Consider the following 15,016-nt stretch of genomic DNA (forward strand, 5'->3'; position numbering starts at 1 on the left):
AACCACCCTCCAGTCTGCCAGACAGACCTCAGTACGTCAACAAGCAGTATAACTTAAGAGAAAAAGGAGGGGTGGGTGCTGTGTAGGTCGGTGAATTACAGAGAAAAGGATTTTACGGCGAGTACAAAAAAATCCTATTTTCTCTTATAGTCACCAACTGACACAGCTCCTCTCTTAACCATTGGGACGTCCCCAAGCAGTGCCAAACGAGGGGTGGGAAAAACAGCATAGAAACTTCATCCACCATGGCAAGTGGGAACTAGTGAAACTTTACCCAAAAAAAAACAGGGTACCCTCAACAGGAGTGACTACCCATAACCGCACCAAAAACTGCAGAATGCAATGCAACAGCGCATTAACTTAACCATACTGTGTTAAAAAAAAAAAAAAAAACACTAAAAAAATAAAAATAATATAAATATATATATATATATATATATATATATATATATATATATATATATATATATATATATATATATATATATATATATAGCATATTTAATTGCAACTACACGGCCCACTTGCAAAAGTTTGCGCCCAAAACAGGCATCAGCCGATGCACCGACGTCTACCTTGTAGAACTTAGTAAACATGTGGACAGACGACCAGGTCACCGCTTTACACAACTGAGCGACAGATGCTTGGTGTCGGAAGGCCCAAGACGTTACGATTGCCCTTGTGGAGTGGGCCGTGACCGGAAAGGGGGGCACCTGCCCCTTCAAGGTGTAGGCTTGTACTACAATCTGTCTGATCCACCTGGAAATGGTGGCAGACAAGACCGCCATGCCTTTCTTTGGACCAGCCACCAAAACAAACAGCGAGTCTGACTTCCGAAAGGGAGCAGTGGCAGACAAATACACCTTCAGAGCCCAAACCACGTCCAGAGCGTGAAGAGTCATCTCCTTAGGGTGCTTCAGCTTAGGACACAGATGGTAATACAATGTCCTCATCGATATGAAAAGCCAAGACCACTTTCGGTAGAAAAGACGGTTGCGGACGCAATACCACCTTATCCTTGTGGATAACCAGATAGGGAGTCTTGCAGGACAAGGCCACCAGTTCCGAAACCCTCCTGGCCGACGTGATGGCCACTAGAATGACCACTTTCTGGGAAAGTCAAGAGGGGAATCTTCCTGATATTTTCAAACACCGGTTTTTGAAGAGCCAACAACACCAGGTTCAAATCCCATGGGGGAAACTGTGGACGCACCGGAGGGACTAAATGTCGTACCCCCTGAACGAAGGTACTCACTAAGGAGTGAGACGCCAGGGGAAGAAGAAGAAGAAGAAGAAGAAGAAGAAGAAGAAGAAGAAGAAGAAGAAGAAGAAGAAGAAGAAGAAGAAGAAGAAGAAGAAGAAGAAGAAGAAGAAGAAGAAGAAGAAGAAGAAGAAGAAGAAGAAGAAGAAGAAGAAGAAGAAGAAGAAGAAGAAGAAGAAGAAGAAGAAGAAGAAGAAGAAGAAGAAGAAGAAGAAGAAGAAGAAGAAGAAGAAGAAGAAGAAGAAGAAGAAGAAGAAGAAGAAGAAGAAGAAGAAGAAGAAGAAGAAGAAGAAGAAGAAGAAGAAGAAGAAGAAGAAGAAGAAGAAGAAGAAGAAGAAGACTGAAGTTTGCCCCTAATGGTGCTTAACGCCAATTTCTGGTGTACACCTTGCTGAAGAAACAGCAGGATCCTGGATATAGAAAAGGAGCGCGGATGCCATCCTTTCTCCTCACACATGGAGATGCAGGCCTTCCAGGTACGATGGTATATCTTCCAAGAAGATTTTCGTGCTCTCAACATAGATGGGATCACTGAGTCCGACAGACCCTGGTTCCTCAACACCTGGCTCTCAATAGCCATGCCATTAAAGCCATCGATAGTAAAGCAGGATGAAGAATCTGACCTTGAGACAGAAGGTCCTCTCACAACGGCAGTCGCCAGGGAGCGTCTGCATACCAAGGACGCTGAGGCCAATCTGAGGAAACCAGTATCACTGGGATCCCCTCGGCTTCCACTCTGAAGCAGGCGTGGTAACAGTTTCAGTGGAGGAAAGGCATAGATCAGCTGGTACTGATCCCACAGAGCCACCAGCGAGCGTCTGCAGCGTCTGCCCATGTATCTCTTGTCCTGGACACGGATCTTTGCCCCTTCTGATTGAGACGAGAGGCCAGCACATCCACTTCTGGTGTTCCCCACTTCAGGCACAGTAACCTGAATGTCTCTGGATGCAATGCCCATTCTCCTGGGTCCAGCATCTGTCGACTCAGATAGTCCGCCTGCCAATTCTCCACTCCCGGGATGTAAATGGCCGACAGGGCCGGTACGTGTCGCTCTGCCCACCGAAGTATGTGAGCGACCTCCTGGGCAGCAGCTGAGCTTCTTGTTCCCCCTTGGTGATTGACGTATGCCACTGCAGTGGCGTTGTCCGACTGGATCCTGATTGGACGCCCTTGCAGTCTCATCGACCATGGGGAGAGGCACAGCCTGATCGCTCTCAATTCGAGCAGATTGATTGGCAACTTGGATTCTTCCGTCGACCAGAGGTCCTGAGCCAACTGAACCCCCATCACTCCACCCCAGCTGGATAGACTGGCGTCCGTTGTGATCACTGTCCACTTCAGCGGTAGGAACGACCTCCCGGACTCAATCATCGGGGACTTCAGTCACCAGATCAGCGAGTCTGTGACTGACTCACCTATATCTGTCGATCCAGGGACAACTGAGATTTGTCCCATTTTGTCAAAATCTCCTGCTGCAAGACTCTGGTGTGGAACTGGGCATAAGGTACTGCCTCGAAGGAGGCTACCATGAGTCCCAGTACTCACATGCAAAAGCGGAGCGACGACCACTAGCGGGTCATAAGCAGTTTTACCGCGGATCTGAGTCTGCAGTTTCTCAGAAGGGAGAAACACTCTCGCTTCCCTGGAGTCCAGCAGCAAGCCTAGGTACTTCAGACACTGGGTCGGCACAATCACCGACTTCTTTAGGTTCAACAGCCACCCAAATTCTTGCAGGGTCTGCATGGTGATCGCCACATCCTCCTAATTCTGAGGCGGAAGATGCCCTCAAGAGGAAATCATCTAGGTATCCCACAATCGCGATCCCACGTTGCCGTAGCAACGCCAAAACCGGAGCCAATACCTTGGTAAAGACTCAGGGGGCTGATGCCAGAACAAAAAAGGAAGAGCCACAAACTGGTAGTGGGCTTCCGCGACAAAAAAAAACCCACACAAATTTTTGATGCCGAAGGCATATGGGTGTGTGCAGGTACGCATCCTGGATGTCTAAGGACGCCAGGGAGTCCCCTTGATGGAGTGCAGCGACTACTGAGCGAACTGATTCCATTGTGAACCTCTGCACTTTTACAAAGTGATTGAGGGCTTTTAGGTCCAAGATTGGACGTACCCCTTCCTTCTTGGGAACCACAAACAGATTTGAGTAGAATCCGTGGAAGCGTTCCGATTCTGGAACCGGTACAACCATCCCGCAGGTCCCTTACTGCCCACAAGATCTTGTAGCCTGTGGAAATCAGATCGCAGACCCATTGGTCCGATAACCGAGAGGACAACCGGGCTGCAAACTCCCAAAGGCCACTCCCCACCCGAGACTTGGGTGGGGCAAACCTTCATGCAATAGCACTTTTATTCGCAGGCTTGCGGTTCCAGGGATGTTTTTGACAGTCCGTGGTCATCCTGTTGGGCTGGGGATGTCTTGTCGAAGCTCCGGGCGTTTGTGAGCGGAAAAAGAGGGCCCTTGCCTACGGTGTGGCTCCTTCGCTTTCCTGGACTGTGAGAGTAGGGTACTCTTACCACCGGTGGCATTTTTAACAATGTCATCCAAGGAGGCTCCAAAGAGCCGGTCGCCAAGGAAGGGAAGATCCGTCAGGGCTTTTTTGGCTGCCTGGTCAGTAGACCAGCATTTTAGCCAAATCAGACGCCTCAGCACCACAGCCGACACTGAAGCCCTGGATAACAGAGGGAGAGTATCCAGGGCCACGTCACAGACATACTTAAAACCTTGCACTAGTTGGTCTGCTAGTTCCACGCAGACAGGAGAAGCTTGTTGCTCCCCCAATTCGCTGTGCAAAAGTTTGCCCACTCAGTCAGTGTCTGCGACAAGTGCGGATGCCAGTACTGGTCGCACCGCTGACCCCACAACCGTAAACAAGGAATGAGCCACTGATTCAGCCTTCCTGTCCGTGGGATCATTGAATGCAGGAGTCCCCTCAACCGGGATCGTGGTTACTTTATTTAACCTGGATACCGGGGGGTCCACGACCGGAGGAGCCGACCATTTCAGAAGGCTCTCCTCAAAAGGGGTAACCCACCATGGGGACCGAAAAGGTCCTTAGCGGGCAACTCCATTCCTTGTAATGAACTTGTCAAAATAAGTCAGATAAGGGAACAATGGGGACCGGTACATCAGCAGAGGCATCTGCTGGCTCCTGAATCTAAAGGGGATCACGCACAGCTGTGATAAGTGCTCCAACAAGCGCTTTGTCGCGCCCGGACCCAGACGGGGACTCATCCTCACTGTGCGAACGGTCCTGGTCAGCATCGTCTGACAAGACAGAGCAGGTGTCACCAGCCTCAGCAGGTCCAGAGTCTGCGTCAGAGCTCTCCCGAGAGGAGGGTGCTTTAGTGCACCTTTCTTCCCACGCACCACCTCCATCTTGGTAACGAACGAATTGAGGACCACCGTAAGGGCGTTCATGGGCACTGCGCAGTCTGCAGGTGACCCGGTTGCAATTGCCTGGATTTCGGGGGAAGAAACACCAGTTTCTGAAGCCATGCTGACCCTACCCTGTCTGCCACCCGAAGGGGACTTGGGGCAGTGACAGTCCAACCCTCCTTGCTGCCGCTGGCTGAGGGGCTCTTTCCCGCTGGACTCACCACCCTGAGGAGTTCTGCGCTATCCCACAAGCAGTGCCTGTAGTCCCTGTGGGCTCCCAGGTGCAGAGGAAACAAAAGCTGTGTTGGTGGCAGTCTCTGCAATTAGCACAAAATCGCTCTGAAATGTGCTCAGGCTTCAATAAAATCTGCCCAGCATCCAGTACAAAGACAAAAAACACAGGGAAAAATGGCTGCGAGAGCACATGCTGCTGTTAGAGAACACTGAAAAAAGTGTTGTGTTCCAGAAAATGGCCACCAGTGTACTGAATAGGAGATCACTAGAAAAATGTCCGCTGAAGCCCAGGAAAAGCATGCTGCTCTCGCCCACACCTAGAATGGCCGCCAGCAGCTCCATGAGGTACAAAAAAAAAAAAAAAAAAAAAACGATGGCAGTGAACACAGTGCCGTACAAGACATCAGAAAAACCACAGGCACCTTCCAGGAGCATGAAGCACAGGGCCCAGGACACCGCTAGGCAGCACAGCCCCCCCAACTCAGGTGAGAGCCCTCCAGAGAGCCCCTGTATAGGCACACACACCGCTCAGCAGCAACATGCAGCATCCCCCACAGGGAGGGGGAGGAGGAAAGATAGGGAGAGAAGAGAGGGAGGCAAGGGACCCCCGAATCGACCTCCCAGGGAATGCCCAGCTGCTCAGCACCACGAGGCAGGGAGAGCTGTACTTACCAGTCCTGAAGAGCTGGGAGACATTCCATTACGGACCCACTCACTGATCAGTATATGGTGGCTGCTGGCCTCGGCACACTGACGCAGACATCAGTAGCCTGGTCATATGTGTGTCACGGAGCAAAAAAGCTCACGACCACCTCTGGAGCTGAGCTTTCGTTGTGGCCGACCCAGCTCGGTGCTCTGGTCTGCACACGCTCAATGGCCAGGCTGGGGAGACTACAAGGATAAGGGTATCCAGCCGGCTGTTGATAGATCACAGGATCATTCACCTTGCGCAAAAAGCCAAGCTTCTGCATAAAAAGGCACGGACCGATGGGCCCACAGGGTTCCTAGGTCCTTCTTCACTAGGCAAAATAAAACTGAGGTCTGTCTGGCAGACTGGAGGGTTGTTGCCCAAGGGACCTCCCCCTGGGCGGAACTAAGAATTCTGAATGTTGTGTTACAACTAATGCCTAGCATCTCTTAGTAATAGGGCAAACAACCCAATGGCTAAGAGAGGAGCTATGTCGGTCGGTGAATATAAGAAAAATATACTGCATATTTAGGGCTGAAACGATTAATCGATATTATCGATAATGAAAATCGTTGTCAACGATTTTCATTATCGATTAGTTGGTTCGCACCATGTGATCCGCGGAGCGGGCCGCGGCTTCGGCCTAGCTCTGGAGCTGGCGGCCATCTTGGTACACCCAGTGGCGGCGAGCTGCGCGCTGACGTCACCCCCAGCGCGGCGTTCAGCCTGTGTCAACCCAAGTGAAGGAATTGTGGAGGGGTCACGCTGGATGCCTCGACTGCCCTCATTCAAAACTTCTTTTATGCAGGTACCACTACATTAATCATTACCTAATCTAACCTAATAACCAACTACTATCTATTAGATAGTAGTTAGTTATTATCTAATCCTATCTAAGCCTTTCCACTTGCTCGGCACAGCCACAGTTGATTTAAATAAAAAGGTACAACACTATCTCTCCCCCCCAATAAAATGCAGCTTATTACAAGCATAAAAACATAGCATATCACTGACGATTTGCGCCAATAGGCATCCCGGGACTCCTCACGGCGAGGAACTTTGATCGGTGGTGAGCTTGGCGCAAATAATCAGTGATATGCCGACTATGTTTTTATGCTTGTAATAAGCTGCATTTTATTGGGGGGAGATAGTGATATACATTTTATTTAAATAAACAATGTGGCTGTGGGGGGCAGGGATAGTGTTATTTTTTTTGCTGATCTGAAAATTGATCTGATCCGAGGAACGATCCGATCCGTGAGTTTTTTGATCCGTTGCACCCCTAGTCTGCACCTTCTCCCCTGCCGGTCCGTTAGAATCCTGTTTATCCTCCCGTGTCCTACGCATGCACCACGTCCATGACCACGCAGCTACGCCTGCTTGCATTCTCCACCCAGCTGACGTCCCGCCAGCAACGCGCCTGCGCTGCTTTCGGCTCCTCCTCCCCCCTCTACCCAGCAGCCTTCCGATAAGCCCTTTGCCAGGGCCGCTTTCCAGCGCTGCCGTCATTGGAGGTTGTGCTCTGCACATGCGTGCATCCATCTCCCGGCTTCGGGGTGCCCTTCGCTCTATTTTGAGGAGTCGGCCGAGTCACGTGTGGTGGGTCCGGACTGAGACTCCGCCCCACACCACACCGAGGAGGAGCCGCTGTCACCATGAAGGGGTGAGAAAACCCAAGACACCGGAGGGGGGGAGGGGAGCACTGAGAGGAGGTGGGGCATTGACACCATGTGAGAGGGGAGGAATGTGTCATCTATACTGGGGGGACACGTGTGTGTGTGTGTGTGTGTATTTCTCCCCTTTTTCAGTTTTTTTTATCCGATTATGAAAATAATCGTTAGTTGCAGCCCTATGCAGATTAACAGTCATTAAAGCTGAACTCCAAGAAAATGTGCCGGCATGCTTTTAATCAAGTCCAACAAGGTGAATGCCACCTCCTGGACTTCTCTTATTTATTTCAACTGCCATAACAAAACGTTATGGTCTTTATTCCTACAATTAGTTTGGCAGATGGCGCAACTGGGCTAACTAACTAAGCTGATTTTTTTTTTTTAAAGCAACAACACACAAAAAAATAAAAATAAAAAAACCTTACCAAGTGCGCTCGTTGCATCTTCAAAAAGTGATGGTCGAGAAGAATCACTGGGTACACTGTAGGAAAAAATAAGCCTTTAGGACATAGGGAGCTTTGGATTTCTGTTCTTTTAACATAACAAAAAGACCTAGGGCAATGTAAAAGCAAGGGTCAAAAGGTAGTACTCAATTCACTTTCCTGACACTGTGTAGCTTTTGCCATGGTAAAATTAATTAGGACTGCAGATTAGGCTGAAACAGGAATTTATAACTTCGTAGCCCAAAGGGTGTCAAAAACACATCTTTTAGATATGTAACAGTTATGTGTCTCAATATTCGTAACACTTTTACATATAAGCACCTTGAACAATGGTGCAAGTGAAAGAAATTAATAATACTTTACAAGCAATAAAAACTTCATGGAAAATCCTCAAAAAAGGTGGCCAGTAATTTTTCAGAAAAACATAGAAGAGCGAATAACACCACTGATTAAAATATGGATAACCAAAGTTAGGGCCATGCATCGGAAAGCATGAAAAAAAAAAAAAGGCGTTGCACCTGTGAACATTTAGGAATCCTAAACTTTAGATGCCATCTAGGGCCTCCTGGGAGTCCCAAAGATTAGCAAGGTCTAATATTAAATTCCTGAAGGTGTGCCTGACCCCATCTATTCCTAAGTCTCACCATTAACCTACAACACGGATAGACAGCTTTAATGACAAATAGCAAGGTGCATGACTCAAAGGTCAAATGCAACTTTGAAAACTGAAGTTGACACTTGTATTATAGACCTCCACAGAACATAAACACACATATACATACATATGCCTTCCTAAAGTAAAGCAGAAGTGAACATGGACACGTTAAAGCGGAGTTCCACCCAAAAGTGGAACTTCCACTTTAAGCACTCCTTACCCCCTGACATGCCACATTTGGTTTTGCATTTTTTTTCTCCTGTCCCACTTCCTTCTTCCTGCTCTTGGCCGCCTAGGGGACTCCTCTTCTCCCCCTAGTAGGACACTCCCTGCCGGCAATCTTCTGGTCCCAGAAGATTGCCTGGCCACTAGCAGAGCACAGCGTGACTCGTGCATGCGCAGTGCACACCTGGCCATGAACCCAAAAGCTGTCATGGCCGGGTGCCCACCGTGGCTATGACAGAGCCAGCGGAGGAGCGAGGCTCCGTGGGCAGCCGCATCGCTGGACTGTGGGACAACTGAGTGTGTTTATTAAAAATCAGCGTACACTTTTTGTGTAGCCCCTCTGTAACATTGAGTACACACAGTTTCGTTAAAAAAAAAAAAAAAGTGGATATTCCTAAAAATCATGTGAACAGAATCATGCACAAAAATTTAATGAACCCCACATACCTGCCCTCCGTTGATGAAGGGCTCACCGTCTCCTCAGGAGACTCTGTCTTCTCTTCAGGTTTCTCTTCTGTACTAGCTGTGGTTGTCTGGGGTTCAGTAGTAACTACTGGACTAGGTATAGGGATGCTGGGTAAAGGGAATGGAAGGGACCCAGGTGCGTTGGTTCGGGAAATTGGTGTGTATGTCTGAGGTGGTGATGAAGGGGCAGCAGTTGCAGTGCTAGTTGGCTGAGTTGGTGCTGGAGCTGGTACAGAGGGGGCTGCTGCTGGTTTTGGCTAAACAGGAAAAAGAAAGGAAAAAATTATTACTTAGAAAACAGTAAACACAGTAAAAGACAACTCCATCCATTGGATTTGAATTGGATTTTTTTTTTGGTGGCAAGCACCAGTGGATTGAAACTAGCTGACTTCATATAGCTCTTGGAAATTCCAAGGATATAGCTTCTCCAAGGTGATCTGTATCAAACCTGTAATATATCATCTAGTCGAGTAAAAGAATAAGTAATCATGGTAAATATGTAGCACTAAACCAAACATATACAGTGCAAACTTGTGAGCGATATTAAATCCGTCAAAAAATAAGTGAGGAAAAAAAACACCAAATGTCCTTCTAGACACGTAGGTCAATACACATGTCACACAGCCCCGAGAGTCAGCAAACTGTAGGCGTCTTCAAAATATACATCAAGGTTCATATACACTTACCAGAGATGTTGGACTAGACTATCAAAAGCCAACGAGTCAATAGAGCATGAATGCACCCATGGGACAGGTCCACGATGACTGTATATCCTATGTCAGGAAATTCCCGGATTGGCCTTACGCAAACTACTGCAGGCGGTACAAGGACAGGAACTCCAGTGATGGCAAATCAATGACCAAAATCAACCCTAATAAGGGTGCTGGAACCAAATGGTGAAGCTCAGCATCACTTGCTGATTCTAAGAGATCTTTGCAAGACGTACCCGCTTCTACATGGCTTTTTAGTTTCTCCACCCCGCACTCCAGGTTCCTGGCCACCACTGTGGTGGCCATAGCCAGGTTAAGACTAACTGATGTTGCATCCCAGGCTTTGAGGATGGAGTCGGCTTTTTTTGTCCATCGGATCCTTTAAGATTCCCATATCCTCAAAGGCTAAATCCGTGCGCCTAGAGACCTGAGAGAATGCCGCATCAATTCAAGGCTTCTTGTTCCATACCTCAGAGTCCTCCTCCTGAGGGACTTGAAGGGTGCAGAAAGAGCCCCTTTTTTCTCCCACTCTTTTTTGACTGAATCCGAAAGGACCCTATGGACCGGAAAAACTCAGCGTTTTGTTTTGTCCATGCCCCGATACATTTTGTCGTGAACTGACAACTCTACCTTTTCCTCCTGAATTTCCAGAGTAGCGTAGTGTAGATTGCTCTCAATATATCATCTCCTCCAGTGACAGCTTGTACGAGAGGTCCTGCTATCCTCCTCCAAATCCCTGAGGGAGACCAGAGTACTCCCCCCTTCATCGCCAGAGTCCTCGGTCTCTACCGGTATGAAGATGAAGACGCCTTAGGACTAGGAGGTAGGTTCTGGGGTTCAACCTGCACTGATGGGCTTTGCATCAGGATGGACCTGATGGAACTTAACGAGTTTGTCAGTTCTTTAAAGTGGTTGTAAACCCTTACAAACCACTTTGACCTACAGGTAAGCCTAAATTAAGGCTTACCTGTAGGTCCAAGAAATATCTCCTAAACCTATATGGTTTAGGAGATATTTACCTGAAGATAGCCACCGCTGTCTACGGCGCAGGCGCACTGGGTAAGCCGCAGATATGCCGTGAGTGTCGGCTCCCGTGCGCGGGAGTGACGTCATCGCCGCTCCAGCGAATCACAGCGCCGGAGCAGCGAGACCCCCCCAAGAAAATGGACGCTCAGAACTACAGGGGACAGCGGTGACTTCGCTGGCTCCTGTGTCAGGTAAGTGACACATAATGGACTACTATGCGATACATAGTAGTCCATTATGCTTTACCTTTGCAGGGAATGAAAGAGGAAGTAAACCCTGATGAGTTTACTTCCTCTTTCATTCCCTGCAAAGGCAAAGCATAATGGACTACTATGCATCGCATAGTAGTCCATTATGTGTCACTTACCTGACACAGGAGCCAGCGAAGTCACCGCTGTCCCCTGTAGTTCTGAGCATCCATCTTCTCGGTGGGGTCTCGCAGCTCAGCCGCTGTCATTCTGCGAAGCCACGATGACGTCACTCCCGTGCATGCGCACGGGATCCGACACGCGCGGCATCTTCGTCATTGACGATGCCGCGCTCAGTGCGCCTGCGTGCCGCAGACAGCGGTGCCTGTCTTCGGCCAAATATCTCCTAAACCGTGTAGGTTTAGGAGATATTTCTTGGACCTACAGGTAAGCCTTAATCTAGGCTTACCTGTAGGTCAAAGTGGTTTGTAAGTGTTTACAACCACTTTAACCGAGGAAAACAGATCCTTGTACTGCTGCGATGTCTCCTCCTCCACCAGCTCCTTAATACAAACTCTGCACATCGCCTTCTGCCATGAATCTCTAAGGGGATTCTTCCAAGAAGCTTGGTTTAGGCTTTCCTAGTGATTTTTTCTGAAAGGACATACAGTTTACACTCGCCTAGTGTCTAACTGCTAACAAACCACCACCAAGCCAGTGCAGAGACCAACCACCACAGGCACATGCGAGACCCCTGAACCATGCTGCAGGGTCCGAGCGAAGTCACCTCTGACCCTGCAGCGACAGACTCCCGACAGGGAGGTACCAAAAAAAAAAAAAAAAGTAAGGTAAAGTAGAAAGGCACAACTGCACCCCACCTACCTGGGCTGGACCGGTGCTATTGGTGCCTGCCTTAGTCATTGCTGTCTTGCCCTCATCCAAATTATACATATTATTGTGACTGAGTATAAGCTTTTTAGCTGGGTTATGTCTAAAAAAGGGAAAAGCAAGCTTCAGTAGCTAAATTAGTCTTGTTCCCAGCCCCCGTTTCTCCTTGGGTGTACTGTCACGGTGGCCGAGAACAGGCGCGATTCTTCTCTTTGACGTTGCTCTCTTTCTTTTAACTCTTGCAGTTTTCACATATAGGGAGAAGCTGGCAGACATCTTAATTGTGATTAAATGTGTATGATTAAGGTTGATAACTGAAAATGAAAGATAAGCACTTATACCTATAAGAGTACCAGAAATAGGCATTTCACTTATAACGCTCATGATCACATCCATTACACCTGCACTAAACCACGGTCCCCAGGCACAAGACGCTGGCCCTCTGAAGGACCCTGGAGAGGCTGCTGGCTGGCCACAAAACAAGCAACAATCACAGGTAAGCCTGCTCCACCAACCTGGAGAGCGTGTAGCTTCCCTAGTTCCTGGCACATGTTTCCACCATGGAGGAAACACAATAACTGAAGCCATGGTGGAAGGGGGAGGAGTTTTTATTAGCTGGCATGTGTTTCCTGAGAAGGGTGGAGCTACACTTTCTCCGAGGTTGTCCTGAAAGGCGATTCGAGACAAAAAGGGGGGGGGGGGGGGGGGCTCCGATAGTGCAGGTCAAAAGACAGCTCTTAATAGGTAAAAAAACAATGTACAAAAAAGTATAAAAACAAAATCACGTTATAAAAGCAATATGGGGAATAGAGTACCTCACTGACGCGTTTCATCCATTACGGACTTCTGGGACACTCACAAGTTTGCTCTGTATGCGTGTTGGGTTTAGCGTTACATATTTATCACTATTACAGATTTGAATTTTTGTTACATTCTGTGTAGCTGCTTTTTCCTTGATTCAGTTTTATTTTATAGAAAAGGCGCAATAATTGTTTGTATTTCACAAGTAAAAGAATAAAAAACACTAAGGATGGCTTCAAACTGCCCCACTGCACTTTTGCTAAAGCGCAGCTAACCCACAGTTTTCGTGCTGGTTGGCTATGCTTTCCCACAGATATCCATGAGGCCCTGCTTTCTGAAAAGACATCAAAACTCCTGCATCTTTGGTATGCTTTCCGAAAATGCACAAAAAGTAAGGGACATCATAACTATGGGAAAGGGCAGCTAACCTGCACGAAAACGGCCGGTTAGCTGTGCTTTGCACAAAGCACTGTGGGACCTCACTGGGACAGTGTGAAGCTGTCCTTAGACAAATATTTGGCTTGTGGGGGGGTGCTGATGGGTGGTAAAAGTAAAAAGAAGAAACTTACACTTACTTTTGTAACCATAACCACTACAAAGTTCTTCTCGTCAATTTTGTATTCTTTAAGTGCCATATCATCATTAAGGATTTTACCTGAGGAAAAAAAAAAAAAAAAAAGACCAATAATAAAATTCACTCTATGGCCTAACCCCCCCCCCCCCCCCCCCCCACACATACAAGATGTTAGCAATGTATACCTTTTGACCACCAGATGACCAGCAACATACCCCGTACGTTGCTGCACTTCAAGAGGTTATAGGATGAGAAAGGGTGGATGCTGTTCAAATATTGCACACGAGCAGTTTGTGCTTGTTCACAACCACCAAGAGGCTTCAAGAGATTATACCAGGATGCTGCCCTGAAGCTGTAGGCATCATCCTGGTATTTTTCATTTATTTTTTTTAGAGAAGAAGGTTGACTTTCTTGTAAATGGCATAAAAATTGCAACAAACATTTTATTCTCAAGGGCCTCTTGTTAAAAAAAATAAAAAAAATAAATGAAAAACCCATAATGCTTGGGTGCTCCAAGCAAATTTTAGGAAAAAAAAAAAAAAAAAATACTGAATATACAAATTATCTTAAGATTAAAATTACAAGTTCAATTATAGTGAAAGTACTTTTCACTGCCTATCCCCTTTGTGCAGTCTACTATGAGAAATACTTACTTTGCTGTGTACAGCACAGCCTTTTAAAATGGCCCCTACTGGCTCATCTTCAGAGTGTGAATTTATTCCTATGGGGGAGCTCTCTTGCAGCAGAAGACTGCAAAGCAACATTAATAGGGCATTGACACTTGAGCACGCTTGGAAGACAGACCAGTGATGGATATTTTCACTCAAAAGGCTGTGTGGTACCTGGCAAGGCCACACAGTAAAGATCGCAGAAACAGAGAGGCAAGGTTAAGTATTTCTCAGTCAGCTGCACTAAGGGCAGGCAGTGACAAAGTACAAGTAAACTACTATATTTTAAAAGCCTTGTTTGACTTAACAGCTTGTAATTGTAATTATCCTGCGTATGAAAATGGAGGAGTCATTTTTTCCCATATTTCCTGGTTCAGTGTCACAATGAATATACAAAGGATTTTACAGGTAAGCCGTTTTAAAAATCCTGTTTTATTTTCTTACATCAGTGGACACAGAGCCATAGTACTATGTGGGATGTCCCATAGCAATGGCAACTGGAGGGAGACAACAAAAAAAAAAAAAAAAAAAAAGGAGGCCAGAGGACTCGTACTGCAGCCTGCAGTACACTGCGCCCAAAGGCAATATCCTCATGACCTTTAACATCAAAAAAAATCTGGTAAACGTATGAACTGAAGACCAGGTTGCGCCCTTACAGTTCTGAGCCATAGAGGCCTGATGATGCACCGCCCAAGAGGCACTAATCGCCCTGGTTGAGTGTGTTTTAACATGAAATGGAGGATTTTTCTTCTTTAAACCATAAGCCTGAATAATGACTTGACGAATCCATTTGGAAATAGTAGATTTTCATGCTGCCTGTCCCCCTTTTTGGACCTTCTGGCAGTACAAATAAAACATCTGTTTTGCGAATCTGAGCAGTCTTTAACCACTTGGGTACCGCGCTATTGCCGAATGACGGCATTAGCGCGGACCTAGATTGCAGGGACTACGTCTATTGACGTCGTCCCGGTTACGAGCGGCCTGCGCGCCCCCTGAGGGGCGCGCGCGGCGCGCTCTGTGATCGGCGAGTCCGTGAGACTCGCCTGATCACCGATCCGTGTAAGGGGTCGATCCCGACCCCTTATCACGTGATCAGCTGTCAGCCAATGACAGCTGATCATGTGATAAA

General features: G+C 47.4%; 1 protein-coding gene across 2 annotated transcripts in view; it reads right to left on the minus strand.

Moving 5' to 3' along the window:
- Positions 1-15,016, minus strand: part of RAD23B (RAD23 nucleotide excision repair protein B) — a 91,377-nt gene that overhangs the window by 18,355 nt on the left and 58,006 nt on the right. The window contains exons 3-5 of one of the 2 annotated variants that reach the window (XM_077475172.1): positions 13,215-13,300; positions 9,015-9,289; positions 7,670-7,725 (exon numbers count right to left, since the gene is read on the minus strand). In XM_077475172.1, the coding sequence (XP_077331298.1) occupies positions 7,670-7,725; positions 9,015-9,289; positions 13,215-13,300 (417 nt within the window). The remainder of the gene's footprint in view (positions 1-7,669; positions 7,726-9,014; positions 9,290-13,214; positions 13,301-15,016) is intronic. The other variant, XM_077475173.1, reaches the window with a different exon arrangement.

The sequence above is a fragment of the Lithobates pipiens genome, unplaced genomic scaffold (assembly GCF_037356315.1).
Source record: "Lithobates pipiens isolate NorthernLeopardFrog02 unplaced genomic scaffold, aLitPip1_a1.2 Scaffold_13, whole genome shotgun sequence".
Classification (NCBI taxonomy): Eukaryota; Metazoa; Chordata; class Amphibia; order Anura; family Ranidae; genus Lithobates; species Lithobates pipiens.